The sequence below is a fragment of the Condylostylus longicornis genome, unplaced genomic scaffold (genome assembly GCF_029603195.1).
Source record: "Condylostylus longicornis isolate FDR11 unplaced genomic scaffold, ASM2960319v2 ptg000100l, whole genome shotgun sequence".
NCBI lineage: Eukaryota > Metazoa > Arthropoda > Insecta > Diptera > Dolichopodidae > Condylostylus > Condylostylus longicornis.
This window is the reverse complement of record NW_026578068.1, coordinates 842,388-860,939: the sequence shown is the minus strand read 5'-3', so window position 1 is coordinate 860,939 and position 18,552 is coordinate 842,388. Positions and strand designations below refer to the sequence as shown.

Sequence of the window (18,552 nt, the reverse complement as noted above, 5' to 3'; positions counted from 1 at the left end):
TATTTATAAATTAAAATAGCATAATACAAAAGTACTAATAGGAAAGTTTAAAATTAATACAATGTTTAATTATTCAATTCTGTATGGAATTATCGTACTTTCTTCTAAAAAAAAAATCAGTAATCACAATCAATAATTTTAATCCAACAGCAAAGCTGCAGTTTGATATTCCAAATATGTATACATTGAAAATTTTTATACTTAATTTATTTACGTATAGTGTAATTCTATGAACGTGTTATTTTGTTATTATCTAGATTAGATAATTCATTTTTAATTAATACAATTTTTTTATGTATTAACACACAAAAAAATTTTTTTTAATAAATGTATTGGAATCGTCTTACTTAAATGAAATTGAATTTTTGTTATAATACGTATATATACATCTCTACACATACATATATATTTATTGTATAAGAATTTTTATATACACTTAAAAATAATCGTCATAATTATTTTCAATTTATTAGGTCATTAGTTCAAAATTCATCCAAAAATCAAAATAAAGAATAAACAAGTTAGTATTGAGAGAAAAGGTTAAAAAAAAGCCAAAAAGAAAAAAATAAAATTTTTTTTCTTAATATATTAGTCGATTGAAATAAAATTTGTACCATGTAGGTCTTGTCATTCAAAGATAAATTGTTGGCATTGCATTTATTGCTTGATTATCTACTAGTAGTAAATTTATTGAATTGAATTTTTTACTATTACCATTGACTATTTGCTAATTATTACCAAATTTTGGAATGCAATTCTATAAATTAGTAATTGAAGAAATTAATATAAATGATAAAGTTAAACCATAACAGCATTAGTTAAAAATTTCGATTTTAATCTTTTTACAAAACTAAAAAGCAAAGGTACTGAAATCAGAAAAAAAAAATAAACAGTCTACAGAAATCGCTCACCTCAAAGCTCACTCCATTTGTTCAATAATAAATTACAAAAACAAATCTATGTTTTTGAAATGGGCTAATGTAATTTTAGTAACGTAAAGTATTTTTTTAACTTTGCTTAACAAAAATCAATAAAATATGCACTTAAATTGTAAACTTTTCCATAATAAAAGACATCTGGTAAATATGTATAAATATTTTTTTTTGAAAAACAAACATAATAAAATTAATAAGCACATTTTTTTCTCTTCTTTTCGAAAAATATTCGAAAAATGTGCCAAAGAGAATTTAATAACAACTTCTCAAATATTGTTTTATATCTTTGATAGCGTAATATCAAAAAAACATTCCGCAGCATCATTATTTAAAATACGGTAAAAAAAAATTAATAAAATAAAAAATGTAAAGAAGAAGAAAAAAAAATAATAAAATCCATAAATTGTGGTTATTTTCTCTTTTCCGTATACAATTTTTATTATTTTTGTTCTCTTATGTACTTATAAACGTAACATTGTGATGGTGGCGTATACGTATAACAATATCTATAACCGTATAATAAAATAATCGAATAAAATGAAAAAAAATATAATAATTAAATTTTTTGGAGAAAACAAAATAAAAAAAAAAAAAATTTAAATTCTTTGCCATTACGTTGTGTCAAAGCCAAGGAAATCGAGAAAATATCCTTGATATTTTTCAATGATTTTTTTTTCGTTCTTTATTTTTTTATTTCGTAAAGTTTTTGCACTTTTGCTGCTATTATTTACTTTTGTAAAATGTAATTTGTATTGAAAATAATTTTTTTTTTAAATAATTTCTTATTGGGATTTAAAAATTTGTTTTTTTTTTTGATTGTAATTGTGTACTTTTATACCGGTCTGGTGTTTTGTATTCGTACCTTTTTTTTTTCTTTTGGAAATTTGTAAAATGAAAATTTTACAATCATAAATTTGTAAATAATATTTTTTTGTATGTATGTATGTATACATATTTTAGTGTGTGTTATTTACGAAATAATAATAATAAAAAATGTTTAATAAAATGCAATAAATTGGTTTGAAATTTAAATAAACAAAACCTACTTACTATTAAATTTAAATTGTGATTTAACCTTACTGTTTTATAAAAGAAAAATTTCATTTAAGTAAGATTTTTGTTCAAGAGTAATATAAGCAAAGTTATCGTAAATGTAAGTTCTTTCCTATCAGGGTTATTGTGATCTTGGTGATTTCAATTTTCAAAAAATTTGATATATATTTTAAAGATATTTTGCAAGTGGGAATAACATTTTAATTATCTGAGGTGTAAGGTTTTATTTAAGAAAAAAAAGAACTTTTATTCTGGTTTACGATGTTTTGTACAATGGTAAATAATCATTTTTTTGGCCAAGTATAAGTACTTTAATATGAAGATCAATAATTTTTTAAATATTGACATTTTTGCATTATTGCAAGCGAAAATAAATTTTATTTATACACACTTTTCGCAATAAAATGACTTTCTGCCGCAGTAATTTAAATTTATTTTATATCGATTTTTTTAAACATGTATGAACATATGTATATGTCAGTCATCGCAAAAATACAGATATCTATCAATAATTGAAATTTCTTATTATACATTTTGAAATTTCAATGTCATGACCTTTATTTTTCCATTTTAATTTTTTTTTTTGTAACATAAAAATGGTTGTATTCTTTTTAGGTTTACATTGACTTAATGTTTTTTCATATAGTTTCAACTTATTTTTTTTTCTCTTAAAATTTTCAATTTCTTTATTGTATATTTAATCAATTTTATTTATAAGTAGCATACGTCTTAAATTATTTTATAATTATACCTACAATGTGGTACATAGGTTGAAATATCTATTAGTATTGAAATTTTTAAAGATTTCCCATTTTTTTTTTAAGTTTATCTCTTGCTATTTTTTCAATGACGACATTTATAAAAAAAACCTACAGTAAGTATTATAAATAAATTTTATTCAAAGGTGTAGTCTGGAGTTGATATAGTCTTGATTTTCTTTGAAGAAAGATACAAAATGAAAAAAGAAAAAAGTGCTTGAGGCACAATAATTTCAAATAATTTTTATATTGGAAATAAAGGTAAAAATTTCTTTTAAATGCTATTGTATCTTAAAGCAAAACAAGCTGTATATAGACAAACTCAATTGAATATGAAAATTTCTTTTCGGCATTTCAATATTTTTGAAGTTAAATCCCAATATAATGAAAATTATTTCTATAATTTTTTAAATTTTTGGTTTTATTGCATAGTTAATTGATTTTATTTTAATGTAAGACTTATTTTGTCACTAACTACATTTAAAATAAATGGTGAATTTAAAAAAACTTAATGTAAGTTATTTAGTTTAAAGGTGCATAAATACATAGATTGCATGAAAATAAATTCAGACAGGATCAATTTGTCTTCTTATTCTCACTAAATTAATTTCCTCATATAAGATGTATAGTAGAGAGTCCACAATATCCGAATTACTTTTGAAATCTATTTAGTTTTTTATTATATGAAACATTTAAATTTGATTTATTTAAAGAATTAACTTGAATTTTACTGTATGGTAAATGAAACGAACTATTTTATTTAATTCTAATATTTGCGCTTAAAACGCAAAATCAGAGATAAACAATACGTTCTAGATGTGATCTAAATTTAATCTAACTTAAAAAGGTATATGAGCATACAAAAAAGGTAAAAGTTTTTAATAGTTACGCGAAAATGTTTCAAACAAAATATCAATTCATAAAAATATAATGTACATATAATTGAAATCATTACGCTTAAAAGAGAAAAAAAAATTAATAAATAGGTGCAGATCTTATCAATGTTCAGCTTGACTTATTTTAAATTATATTAGATTTTTTTCACTAAATTGGAATTTTTAATTATAGTTGGATTGCCTAATATAGAAAATCAATTAAAGTATCTATAAAAATGAGAATTTCCATTTATGTATAAATAGAATTTTAATATATAGAATCGAACTATACAAATTCTGAATGAATAATGGAAAACTTATTCATGGAACATTATTCTCAAATAAAAACCTTTGAATTAACAATTTTTAACATTTAATTAAAATCAATTTAAATAAGAAGTAAAGGCTTTTTTTTTTCTTTTCTCAAGTGTTATATATGTGACGCTATGTGAAGGCTCTCTTATGGTTTTTTTTAGGTTAGAAAGCTATGAATGCAGCGTAAAAATTAAATTTTCTATAATTTTTCAATTAAATTGGAAAATTTTTGCAAAATTTGTACGATAGAAGGATTTTATAAGATTCTTAATAAATTTAAAACAATATAAATAACTGGTTTAGATATTTTTTATAGATTTCATCAACATTATTTAATGCTATTTATATAAAAAAACACCTTCACATATTAATTTGTCTTAATAAAATTTTGCAAATCGATTAATTTCAAGTACAGCCAATTTACGCCTTCTTACATATTATATTGACATTCACATAACGTATATAAAATATTTTTAATGACAATAATAAGATACGAGGAAATATTTCTTTTTAAAACTTGCGTAGGTAATCAATATCATGTGTTTTTCTTTTTAACGCCCTGAACTTTTGTGATTTGCACGCTGGATAACTGAAAAATTAATAAAACAAATACCGACAAACTTTCACAAATGGTACATATATTTTTTTTTGCTAAGGATAGCTACACGAGTTCGTATAAATTAAATATTTGATGAGCCAGCTTAAAGTTTGAAATGCCCATTAAAATTTTGGGGAATGCCTTAACAGACTCGAATAGCTGACCAAAAACCTTAAATGCTAAATTCAAGTGTTCGGAAAACTAGTTTTTATATTCAGATTTTCAAGTTAATAATTTTTGATACTTTAAAAATATTTTACAAATATGGAAATCATGGCCATTGTTAGTTCAAAATTCTAATACTAATTAAAATTATGCCTGTATTCGTGCTATTTCTATCTAAATTAAAAGTTGAAAAAAATGTTAAGAAAAAATTCTTAAATCGCTTCAAATTATTTTCCACAAGCTTTTCTAACATTTATGTTAAATTGCATCTTAGGAACCACATTTTATTCAACACAAATAAACAATTTTTTATTAAATTAAAAATATTTATTTAATTTAAGTATTTTTATTAAATTGGACAAATAAAATTTTTGTATGTTAATAATTATTTTTTTTGCAAATTGAAAATATTGAAAATAAAAATGAAAATATAGCTATAAAGTTGTCAAATTAAAAAAATTATACTGTGAAATTTTAATTCGTGATAATTGATATTAATTATATTGTGTCAATCAATAATTTTGAATTTTCAACAATTTATTAAATAAATTTGAAAAAAAAACGCTATTTTCGTTTTCCTAATACTTCCTTATAAACATTTTTTTGCCATTTTCCTTTAATCTAATTGGATTGAATTATGTGTATATGTATGTATACTATCATACTCGTATAATTTTTTTTCTTGCAAAGTAGAAAGGCTTTCAAGCTTGTAAAAAAAAACAGTAATCAACATACATATGTACATACATGTATGTATACAGGCTAGTATATACAATAAAAATTTTCATAATTTTTCGCATTTTTTCCCGTCCATATTTGCATTATAAGAAAAGCTTTACGAAATAAATAATATTGGCGCCAATTTTCCTTTTTAAACTCTGAAAATATCATATGATATTTATAGATATATTTTAGATGTATGTAGATAGTTTTTAACTTCTAGAAATAAAACATTCTTAATAAGTATGATGACATATTTTTCTTCTACAAAAACTACATTGTATGTATGTATGTATGAACGAATAGATGTATATGCATGTTTAATAAGAAAAGCACAAACAAAATAATAAATAAAGTTTGTTTTTGAGGTTATCGAACCCCATTATGTGAAAAGAAAAAAGAATTTTTTCTTTATAATTTGTAAATTAAATTTAGATTATACCTACATACGAGTATGTATGTACATACGTAATATCCGTGTATTCGTGCATTTATATTAAATGCAAAGTTGTATGTAGCGATGTCACACATAAAAAATAATCTTTTTAAAATTTATTTTTTTTTTTCAAATCGTTTTACAATTGCATTGAAGAATATCAATTCCTGCACATATAAAAGTGCATTAAAACAGTAAGTTAGAGAAGCAAGTATGTATATTTATCTATTTCCCACTCTTGGGGTTTTATAAAAATAGATGCACATTTATACTCTAAAATATATACATATGTACATAGTTCAAGTATAGTATAGCAGCAAAGCATCTCGTCTCTTATTCTTTTATTTGAATGTGCAATGATTTGTTTGCCTTTTATTTTCTATGTTGTTGTTATTCTTGTCATCATTCTTGGCAAAAATTCTTAATAGTTTTTAGGTGACTAAAGAAATTATGAAATTTTTTTTTGCTTTTAATTTTGTTTTGCTTTCTTTTTTTTCATTTAAATTTTCCCTATTGTTTTCCTTTATTTTTAGTTTTTTAAACAGTGATAGTAACTTTAGTTTTCAGCGCAAAAATATGTATGGTACATATTTTGTGTTTAAAAACATCTTAATGATTTTAACTTTCTGCATTACATAAAATAATAATGAGGGTATATAATAATGGCACTACTTTTTAGTGGAAATGCATTTCTCCAACGAATTGGAGGAAACAATCTGGAAATTTGCACATCTGAGTTTATTTTCGCCATGTGACGAATTGATTAACTTTGAAATAAGTTCTGGTCTTTGCAACTAGATCTTAACTATGCAGCAATTTTGCATTTTTAACCATTTTTTTTGGAAAATGTTTATGGAAAAAATTTTTCTTGGAATTTCATATATTAACCTGTGAACGCAGCAATTCAACCTTTTCAATTTAATCAAGGATCAGTAGCTGGACTTTAAATGCACTGCGCTCCGATTTTTTATTTTTTATCATAACTAATTTACAAGTGGAATTCCTGAAACAATGTTAATTCGAATCTACTAAAATTAAATTAAAAGACAATATAAAGACGAATGTAGTTCTACTATTTCGTTAAAAAATAGATTTTCTCTTATATATTTTTCAACACTGTCTCATCATGAAAATTATATATACATATAAATGTGTGAAAGAAAAATGAATATTTCTAAAAATTATATTTGACGGAATTGCAGGAAACATGTTTTTATTTTTCACTTTATTATGTTTTATGTTCTACTTAAATTGATAAATAAGAATAAATTATGTACAATATTATGTATTATGCTTATACAAAAGTAAAATTTAGACAGAGTTGAATTTCGTAACCATATGTATGTAGTTATGTATGTATTGTAGGAACTTTCTTTGATATGATACGATTAAATACGTTTTTTATTTCGTCACAGATAATTAAAATAACTTTTCTTTTTCACATAATTTAAATGGATAATTTAAAATAGGGAGAAAAATTTCGTAAAGTTTTGATTTAAAAGTTTTTTTAAATTTTTATAAAATTTTACAAGAATGTAGTAATAAAAAAACTTAAGTATGTATTGTGAAAATGAAAAATTTATATTATATTAAATTACAATAATAATTCCCTAGCATATTCAAGAAAAATTCGATCTTATCAACTTTCTCGCTTCGTTTCTTTCCCGGATTAAATAATATAAGAGAATAAATTGTCATCTAAAATCATACCAAAAATTTTGTTTCAGAATTATATTTGATTAAAATGTAAAACGATTCAAATCGAATTCTTTCAAATTTTCTAATTTCATGTGTTCCAATATGCCACTGTTTCTATTAATTTAAATAATTCTTAATAAAAAATACGAGAAAAAGGAGTTTAAAGAAATTAAATAAGGTAATCGAATGAAAAATTTCAATCAATAAGTCAAGAGTATACATAATTCTTTTGTAATGCTTTTTAATATGTAATTATGCAAAAATGTACAAAAGGAGTGTATAACCGTGATGGTGTGAGACTACACAAATTGAAAGAGTAATAATACGTTAGAAGTAGGTTAAGAGAATAATTTTTACATAAAAAAACAATTGCAAATAAACAAAGCCGAATAAAATGTGAATGCATTCTAATAAAATAGGGACATAAGGGTATTTTAAGAATGTATTGATAAAAATATGCTTTGAAAAATCAATTATTAAGGTATACTTTTCATATTATGATTATTAATAATAAGTATGTACGTTATGTATGTGCAAGTAGTTGATTTTGTGTAAAGATACATGTGTAAGTAAACTGAAACATTTGTATATAAAAAACGAAAGAGTTATTTAGAAAAATTAAAACTATTATACATATATGTTTATTTAGAAGTGTTATAATATAAGAATTATGCATTTTTATCAAAGTTAATATTAAACGTAATTTAAATTTCCCGCATTGCTTTGTTATTAGTTGTTTCGTTTGTATTTATGGTCCGACTTAATTTGTAAATATCTAAATATTGTAAAAAAATATGCGTTTTTTAACTCTTTTTAATTGAAAACTCAAAACTTTAAGAAGACAAATATTTTACTGTAATTTTGAATTGATAGAAAAATGTTTTTGTTTTACCTAATTTTGTCAATAAAATTTGAAGTTTTCACTTTAATAAAATGAAAGCTATTTTTTCAAACCAAATTACAAAATAATTTTATAATAAATAGCAATATTTGAAATATGGTTGTATCTGAAGAAAATCTCGTTCTACCAACCACTATTACAATAATACTGTCCTCTTATTGTAGCCATTTCATTTTTCTTCTTCAGTGTTTTGTGTTGTGGACAGGAAGAAAATTTTTTATAAGTTAAATTATCAGAAGCAACAAGAAATGTGCTGCAATTTTTAAAAATAAAATGAAAAAATTAGGTCATAATTTTGATTTTGGCAACAATAATTATTTTTCGTTATAAAAATTTTTATGTAAAATCTCTTCCTTATTTTGTATGTGACGGTACATTTCATTTGGAATTTAATTTTGATTTATTTTTAACATTTGTTTTTTTTTTTTTCAATTTTTTTAATTTATGTAATTATTACAAAACAGAAATGAGTTTGTTTTTTAATATCATTTTTGTTTTGTCAAGAATTCTGTAAGTAAAAAATTTAATCTTTAAAAATGTACATAGATGATTGAAAAAGGCGCAAAGTCATATTCCATAATTTTGAATTATGAATTTATATACATAATGTTATGTTAATATGTAATATTTAGTAATATTTTAAATTTAAATTAAAAGTATATGTAAAACTCATTCTCCGTAAAACAAACAAATTTACTACTAAGCATGTGAATTTACTACTAAATGTATGCAATTTTATTATATAATTTAAATTATTGTGCGAGAGAAGAATATTGATTAAAAATTTCTCAACTACGTACATGACAAAGGCAATAAATTATAATATGATTTAAATTTCCCAATTTTAATGTAGTATAAAATTTAAGTTCAATTTTAATTTAAAGCTACTTTTTGAAAGCGTACTCCAGTTACTTAAATATAAAATTTTAATTGATAGAAAATTTTTATTTTACTTAAAAAGACATTGTGCGGCTACTGCCATTTAACATAAACAGGAAGAAAATGTATAATGAAATACTCTTTGTTTCTCTTTTGACTCGTATAAGACTCATTATAGTCAATCATTTATCGATTATAAAATATGTACGCAATTTAAACACGCAATTTTTGACAAAATAAATTCTTTTTAGAAACTAACATTATTAATGTAACTTATGCGCAAAACGACAAAGATATTCTAATATTTAAATATTTTTAATATTTAAAATTACATGTTTATTCGATATAAGCGATTTTATTTTCTTTATGACGTAATTATGTTAATGAAGATATATATATATATATATATATATATATATTTATATATACATATACGTATATATCTTTTATGTCTTTTATCCATTTAATAGAAATGGTTTAAAACTTTTCATTATTGTTTCTTTTCCTTTTCTTGTTTTAACTTAATCAATAGAACAATATATATACATATACATCGATTTGAAAATAATATTTATAATAATGACAATTGTGTTACTAAATTGTTTTACAGTTTTCTATATTATTTTTTAAATTTTTATCTGAAGTATTTCCAATTTCATTAATTTCACAAACATCGTTTCTTTTTTATGCTGAGTTGCGCTTCATTGCGTTGATTTTATTGTACAGGAAAAAGGAAATTAAAAAACATTACTTACTTGCGTTGAACTTGTACTTTATTTACATTAAGTGCAATCCAAAAAATTCTTGAATTTGCTAATTGCAATGAGAAAATACCAAAACTTACATTTTGAATTCCTGCACTAGTTTAAAAAGAGTTTAAATATTTTTAAACTAGAATACGAGTATAAAGTTAAAGAAGAAATAGTATTTTTCAATAGTGAAAATTCTTATATTTTCAATTCAATAATTTTAATAATTTTAATACGTATTTAACATGTTCTCTATCTTATTCTATTCGGAATTACCGAAATAATTTTTAAAAATAAATTGTACATGTATTAACTAATATTTCATTGTTTTCTTTTTGATATTTATTGTTAAATCAACTATGAAAACTATACATTAATTTAATACAAAAAAAATATATTAGACAAATTTGGAATAAAAAGATTTTCTTCTACATATAATTATGACAGTTTTTTGAATAAAAATTCTTTCAAAAACATTTATTGATTTTAATAAAATATTTTTTATTCAATTGACTGATTTTGTCAAATCAAAGTCAATGTCTTTTGAAAATATTTATGAAGTCATCCTTGAATTAAAATTAAAAATTATATTTCTTCTTTATTTTCTAATTTCAGTTTCAGGATAATCAGTATAACATTTAAATCAAACTGAAAGAGCAAATTTTTTTTTCTCTTTATAAAATAACAAAAAGTTATTTATTTAAAGAACTTTATTTAAAAAATATATATATAAAAAATGGATGAAGATACAGAATATAAAAAACTTCCTGTAGAAGAACGTTGCGTTCATAAATTATGGAAAGCTCGTGTTGATGGTTATGAAGAAGCAACAAAAATTTTTAGATCAATTGATGATGAAAAATCACCAGAATGGAATAAATTTTTAGGTTTGGTAAAAAAGTTTGTAATTGATTCGAATGCTGTTGCACAAGAAAAAGGTTTAGAAGCAACATTAATATTTGTTGAAAATTCAGCAAATGCGGGTAAAACAGTTGGTGAAACAATGTCCGGTATTGTACAAAAATGTATTGCCGCACCAAAAACAAAAACAAAAGAATTATCTGTACAAATAACATTAATGTATATTGAAATTGAAAAACAAGAAGCTGTTATGGAAGAATTATTAAAGGGTATGGAACATAAAAATCCTAAAATTGTTGCAGCATGTACTGCATGTGCTACATTAGCATTAAGGGAATTTGGTAGTAAAGTAATAGGTGTTAAACCATTAATAAAGAAATTAGCACCATTAATGAGTGATCGAGATAAATCGGTACGAGACGAAGGAAAACAATTGGCTATCGAAATTTTTAGGTTTGAAAATTTTTCTTTTCATTCTTCTACTTATTGCTTATATAATTACTTAATTTATTTTAGGTGGATTGGTGCAGCCATGAAACCACAAATTGCATCATTACCGCAAGTCACAATTAATGAATTAGAAAGTGAATTTGTAAAATTGACTGGTGAAAAAGCTGAACCTACAAGGTAAAAAGAAAATACTGCGTTTAAGTGATCTTAATCATACAAAATAAAGCAAAATTAAAAAAAAACGTTTTTGGAATGAGTTAGTTCCTTTTTTATTGATTTGCAACCTAAAATTTTGAATATTGATTTTTTTACATATAGTATCCAATATCAATACAATATACTTTATAATACAAGATTTAATTTTGATTGTGAATAGTTTAAGTCTTCATATCTTTTATTTTATTTTTAATTTTAAACAAAATAATTCAATTATGTACTACTTATCGTATTTCCTAAAAAAGATATTTCTATTTAGCCAATTTTAATTTTTTTTTAGGTATTTAAGATCACAACAAGAAAAACAACAAGCCGTTTCTGCAGCTGCGGTTGCTGACGGTGGTGATGATGGTGATGGTAAATACTAATTTAAAGTCTATTATTATTGTTTTTATATAAGTTGCTAAATGTATGTAAAATAAGTTAATTTTTTTTATTTTTTGTTTTTTGTTAAACAAAAAAACTATTTATGTTAACAAAATTTTTGCTCTCTACTTTTCGGTATAACTTTAAATGTATTTTAAAAAATAATTTTTTTTTAACTTTCTATAATTTTAAAAATGTTCTTATGTTTTTTTTTTCAAATCTTTATTCTCTTTACTTACATATATTTATAATTAATAACAAAACAGCAAGGGAAAACACTAAAAAGAAAAAAATTCTTAAAACAAGTAAATGTCTAATATTTATTACAATTTTGTTATAACTTTATTAATAAAATTTGTATACGGATCATTCAATGTACTCCATAAATTATTTGAACACTGGATTGATTAGCTTTCCTTTTTTCTGCGTTACACAAAAAAAAAATATTCGTTAAATAAATTGTACAATCAAATTGCTTTTATTTCATTATTTTGTTTGCTTTATCACATCACTGCGAAATCTACATACATGTTTATGAGATATAGAATCTATTATCATCACTTAAAATTTCTGATCACTTCGAATTCATTAAAGTATGTTATTTTAATTTTCATTTATTCTGATACATAAAATGTGATGTTTCATGCTTTAAGTTACATATATATAGATACATATATTATACTTCAACTTATCAACTTATTTTTCAATGTCAGATCCCTGTAAAAAAGGATGCTCGGGAAAATTTTTTTGCGTAGTATATATTTCGTATTTTTTTGTATTTTTTCATAAATAGGTTCTGCTTACAATCATATTTTAATCTTTTTCATATGATTTTATTAAAATCCGTTGGGGGTATATACTGCATTATTAAGTTTAGCGCTATTTAAAGCTAGCTAATCGGGAAAAATATTACTGAATAATTACTAAAAAAGGAAAAATAGAAAAATTAAAAAAAAATTAAGATTATTGTTTTGATTTTCGTTTGTCAATTTTCAATTCAAAATTTCATTTTCTTTCAAACTGAAATTTCCTTTTTTGTGTTAAAATTCTTATTTTTTAGTTGTGAGTATTTTGAAAAATTGTGGAAAAGATTTTGCAAATTTGGACAAAAATTTATATTAATTATTGCGGATTTTGTGCGAAAAAATATTTTTCCCGAAGGGTATTTTCTACCTTTTCATCCTAGAAGGGATATGAGGTTATTACATAATATCATAGAATCATACTTCAGTTTCGTTAATCATTGGGTTTTACTTCCCAAAGCTACCTTTAAATAGTGTTTTTATTTGTAAAAATCAAGAATTATTTTGCTTTAATTTTTTTTCTTTGTATATTCTCTACAAATAAAACTGTTGCATAATATCATATGAATGCACTAAAGAATTGAAGTGAAGAACTCCATATTTGTTTCTATTTAACATAACAATTAATTTGTTTCTTTAAATGATGTTCAAATTTAAAAAATGGATATTTATTACTTCACACATTTGACAAATGCCCCATATATTCATCCAATAATATTATGATAGTAGTTTTGGTGTATTGTTGTTTATATTTTAGCAATAAATCTATATATGTATGTATGTATTAAGTAAACATCAAATTTGTATGTATATAGTATTTAAATTAATACAACCAGCATGTTCTTTACCTGTTTATTTCTTGTTAAGATTTTGATGGAGATGGAGGCGAAGAAATCGACCCTATGGACCTCATTGACCCCGTTGATATACTTTCAAAATTACCCAAAGATTTTTATGAAAAATTGGAAGCAAAAAAGTGGCAGGAAAGAAAAGAATCATTAGAAGCGTTAGAAAAATTACTGGAAAATCCTAAACTTGAAAGTGGGGATTATGGGGATGTTGTACGTGCATTGAAAAAGGTTTTAACAAAAGATACAAATGTTATATTAGTTGCCATGGCTGGTAAATGTATGGCATCACTTGCAAAAGGTTTGGGAAAGCGATATTCTACATATGCTTCTGTAATTATGAAAATATTTTGGTTTTTTATGTTGATTATAAAAATTTTTCATATTTTAGGCCTGTATACCTGCAATATTTGAAAAATTTAAAGAAAAAAAAGCAAATGTTGTAGCAGCTTTGCGTGATGCTATCGATGCAATATATCCATCAACATCATTAGAATCTATGCAGGAAGACATTGTTGAAGCTTTAAATAACAAAAATCCAAGTGTAAAAGCTGAAACAGCATCATTTTTAGCAAGAGCTTTCACAAAAACTCAGCCAACTTCCTTAAATAAAAAGCTTCTAAAAGTACTTGTTACGTCTTTATTGAAAACTTTAAACGAACCAGATCCAACTGTTAGAGATTGCGCCGCAGAAGCTTTAGGAACGCTTTTAAAGTTAATGGGGGAAAAAACTGTTGGGGTTTTCTTAACTGAAGTAGATGCCTTAAAAATGGCTAAAATTAAGGAATGTCAAGAAAAAGCAGTTATAACAATAAAAATTGCCGGATCTAAAAAAGAACGTCCTGCGACGGCTCCGACTGTCAAATCAGCGACAGTAAAAGCAGGAAGCGCAGATCCAAAACCTGTTTCACGTCCTGCTACAGCTGCTGGTGCTAAAAAGGCGCCAGTGAAAAAAGACACACAAAGACAAGGTGGAGGAGGAACTGGAAATTCAATTGCTAAATCAGCTAGCTCAAGCAAAGTAGTCCAAACAGAAAAAGAGCTCACACCAGAGGAAGTTTCAGCACGCGCAGAAGAACTTTTGACTCCCGATATTTTAAGCGGTTTAGTGGACAGCAACTGGAAAACACGTTTGGCAGCAGTTGAAAATTTCCAAAATCAAATTGGTGATTTTGATATCAAGACTCCAAATATAGCGCAAATTTTAGTAAGAACATTAAGTCAAAGAAAACCTGGTTTAAAAGAAATGAATTTTCAAGTTTTAAAAATAAAATTGGATATAATAAAAATCATAACAGAAAAATTTACTTTCACTACAACAACAGCAGATTTTATTATGAATGAAGTTACGGAAAAATTGGCTGATCCTAAAAATGGAGTTGTGGCTGCCCAACTTTTAACTTCAATTGCTGAAATAATAAAACTTGACTACGTTGTTTCAAAAGTAATTTCCTTTGCTTTTGAGCAGAAATCACCAAAGGTACAATCGGAAGGACTTAATTGGACAAATCAAGCAATCAAAGAATTTGGATTTCAAGTTAATCCAAAATTATTAATTGACGACATTAAAAAAGGAGTCCAAAGTACAAACCCTACAGTTAGAACTGCCGCAATTTCTTTATGTGGGTCGTTGGCTATGTATATGGGTAACACTATACTAATATTTTTTGATAACGAAAAACCAGCTGTTAAATCAATAATTGAAGCTGAAGTAAGTAAAAATTTAGGGCAAAAGCCACCAGCTCCTATAAGAGGTGTGAAAAAAAGTTCAAGTCTTGGTTCTGTAGTCGATGAGGAAGATGATGACACTGCTGCAGGAGGTGGTCAAGAACCTATGAATATTGCTGATTTGCTACCACGTGTTGACATCTCCTCACAAATTACTGAATCTCTATTAGCAGAAATTGCTGACAAAAATTGGAAAACGAGAAATGAAGGTCTTATAAAATTACAGTCAATATTAAATGATGCAAAACTAATCAAACCGTCAATTGGAGATTTACCGCAAGCTTTAGCTCCTCGTCTTGGGGATAGTAATGCCAAAATAGCTCAAACTGCATTCCAAATATGCGAGCAGCTAGCTACAGCAATGGGTCCAGCTTGTAAAACGCATGTCCTAACTTTGTTCCCAATGTTTTTACATGGCTTGGGTGATAATAAGGTTTTTATAAGACAATCTTCGTTAGCTTGTATAAATACATGGGGAGATCAATGTGGCTATAAAGATTTTTTTACTAATGAAATGATAGCAGATTCTTTGAAAACTGGAAGTCCCGCTCTTAAAACAGAGTTGTGGGGATGGTTGGCTGAAAAATTACCAAATATTCCTGTTAAAGCAATACCAAAAGATGAAATTGTTGCAATGCTACCTCATTTGTATGCAAATATATGTGATCGAAATGCTGATGTTAGGAAAAATGCAAATGAAGCTGTTTTAGGAATAATGATTCATATCGGATTTGAAAGTATGGTTAAAGCATTAGATAAGCAAAAACCAGCTTCTAAGAAAGACATTCAAGCAGCTTTAGACAAAGCAAGACCCAATCTTCCAGTTAAGCCATTACCGAAAGGTAAGCAACAAGCTCCAATTTTGGAAGAGGTTGTCAAAACAAAAGTTGCACCTGGAAAAACAATTAAATCTCAAAGCAAAATTCCGGAAAAACCTGTTAGTTCGAGGAAAAAAGAAGAGGATGTTGATACTTCACCTTTATTAGTTGTAAATAGCACAAAAAATCAACGTTTAATTGACGAACAAAAAATGCGCGTTTTAAGGTGGTCTTTTACCACACCGAGGGAGGAATTCATTGAATTATTAAAAGAACAAATGTCTACTGCTAATGTTAATAAGGGTTTAATGGCGAATATGTTTCATGACGATTTTCGGTATGACTCTGTCAATGTATTTAAGATTTTTGTTATATAACGAAAATTTTACATTTTTAGATATCATTTAAAAGTGATTGAAGCATTAGTCGAAGATGTACAAATCAACAGTAAAGCTCTTATTTGTAATTTAGATTTAGTCTTGAAATGGTTATCTCTAAGATTTTATGATACCAACCCTTCTGTTTTACTGAAAGGTCTTGAGTATCTGAACATAGTTTTTCAGATGTTAACTGACCAAGAGTATATTCTGGCCGAAAATGAAGGCAGTGCCTTTATTCCACATCTTTTAACAAAAGTAAGTATTAATTTAACAATATTTTTCTATTGTGTTAGTAATTTTTTTTTAAACTTCATAAATTTTAAAAATATTTTTGAAATAAAAATTTTTCTTATAAATTGCTGTTTTAAAAAAAAAAATGTATAATTTTTTTAAACTTTAATGGTAGTGACATTATTTAGTGATAAGGAAATTATTTTGAATTTGATGTTGTATCGTTTTGGATATATGTATTTCAGCTTAATTTATCTATAATAGTTAAATAAGTAATAGTTAAACTTTAAGCTCCTCTTTTATTTATATACAAATATAATTATGTGTGACGAAGTGACTACTAATATAATATTAGTGTGACGCAATAATTGCTAATAATGTGCACATACAAATTCTTTTTAAAGTAAAGTACAATCTTTTCAGATTGGCGATCCAAAAGATGCAGTTAGAAATGGTGTACGTTCCCTTTTGCGACAAATTTGTTGTGTTTATCCGTTTGCAAAAGTTTTCGTTTATGTTATGGATGGTTTAAAATCAAAAAATGCTCGTCAGAGAACAGAATGTTTAGATGAATTAGGCTATTTAATTGAAACTTATACATTATCAATATGTCAACCGACTCCCCAAGCTGCACTTAAAGAAATAGCTCGGCATATATCAGATCGTGACAATTCCGTAAGAAATGCTGCTTTAAATTGTGTTGTTCAGGCATACTTTTTGGCTGGTGATAAAATTTATAAATTAATTGGACAAATGAATGAAAAAGATTTGTCAATGTTAGATGAGAGAATTAAAAGAGCTAAAAAGACACGAAAACCTACACCTGTTGTTGAAGCAGTGAAAGTACAACCAATGCAATCCGAAATTGAAATTGAAGATAACGTAACTGACCCAGCTGATGATGAATTACCACCACCTGATGAAAGTAATTCGCCGTCAGCGGTAAATAGGTGCGTAAATGTTTGGATTTACAAGAATATTTATTTTTATAATTTAAATTTAGTTTTCTCCTTATGAATTTTAAACTTTTTCTTTGGTTTTTAGTTCTATGAAATTAGAAGATAAGAATGGTTATTCTAATCAAGAACATACTCTGAAAAGACAAGCGTAAATAATTTTTTTTCCTTTAATTTTTGTTTCAATTTGCACATTCTTGTTTTTAGCTTCATGATTTGTAGCTGTTAGGTATAATTTTTTTTTTAATTAATTTCACTTATTTCTGATATTAAGATTTTTGCATATACATAAAAATCGAAATATATTTCTTCTAGTTTTGGTTTAAAATTTTATTACATACTTTTGTTCAATACCAGAACTAAATTTAAGAAATGTATAAGCAAAGATATATAAGACTGAAATCGACTTTAATTCGAAAACACGATAGCATCGATTTACTTGAATATTTTTTATTAAATTATTGATTTTTTGTTTTGAAATTTTACACTGCTGCAGAATTTTTTTTAAAAAGAAGTCATGACTGATGGTGTGAGTACAAATAAAAAAAAAATTTAAAACAAACGCACATTATTTCATGCTTTATATCTAAATTATGTGCTCACAAGAAAACAAAAAATAAAAAAATAAAGTTTGTAAGTTTAATTTATGTTCGCTTAATATTTTGTATCCCTTTTTATTTATTAATTATTTATTTTCATCATTTGTATTATTGTTTTTGTCCATTTATTTTGTTAGTCTTGGAATTAAGGGTTCACGTAAATTATGAGTTCATAAAAAAAGAGTTTACTTGCTTTAAACTTTCATTATAATTT

The 18,552-nt window shown here is 24.8% G+C and overlaps 1 protein-coding gene across 4 annotated transcripts in view; it reads left to right on the top strand.

Moving 5' to 3' along the window:
* The window catches only part of LOC129614095 (protein mini spindles), a 33,515-nt gene that overhangs the window by 9,591 nt on the left and 5,372 nt on the right, over positions 1-18,552 (top strand). For 2 of the 4 annotated variants that reach the window (XM_055528489.1, XM_055528492.1), the window contains exons 2-10: positions 10,698-11,396; positions 11,460-11,570; positions 11,890-11,966; positions 12,242-12,280; positions 13,646-13,959; positions 14,018-16,509; positions 16,570-16,807; positions 17,207-17,733; positions 17,828-17,890. In XM_055528489.1, the coding sequence (XP_055384464.1) occupies positions 10,819-11,396; positions 11,460-11,570; positions 11,890-11,966; positions 12,242-12,280; positions 13,646-13,959; positions 14,018-16,509; positions 16,570-16,807; positions 17,207-17,733; positions 17,828-17,890 (4,439 nt within the window). In that variant the 5' untranslated portion in view covers positions 10,698-10,818. The remainder of the gene's footprint in view (positions 1-10,697; positions 11,397-11,459; positions 11,571-11,889; positions 11,967-12,241; positions 12,281-13,645; positions 13,960-14,017; positions 16,510-16,569; positions 16,808-17,206; positions 17,734-17,827; positions 17,891-18,552) is intronic. The other 2 variants (XM_055528490.1, XM_055528491.1) reach the window with 2 other exon arrangements.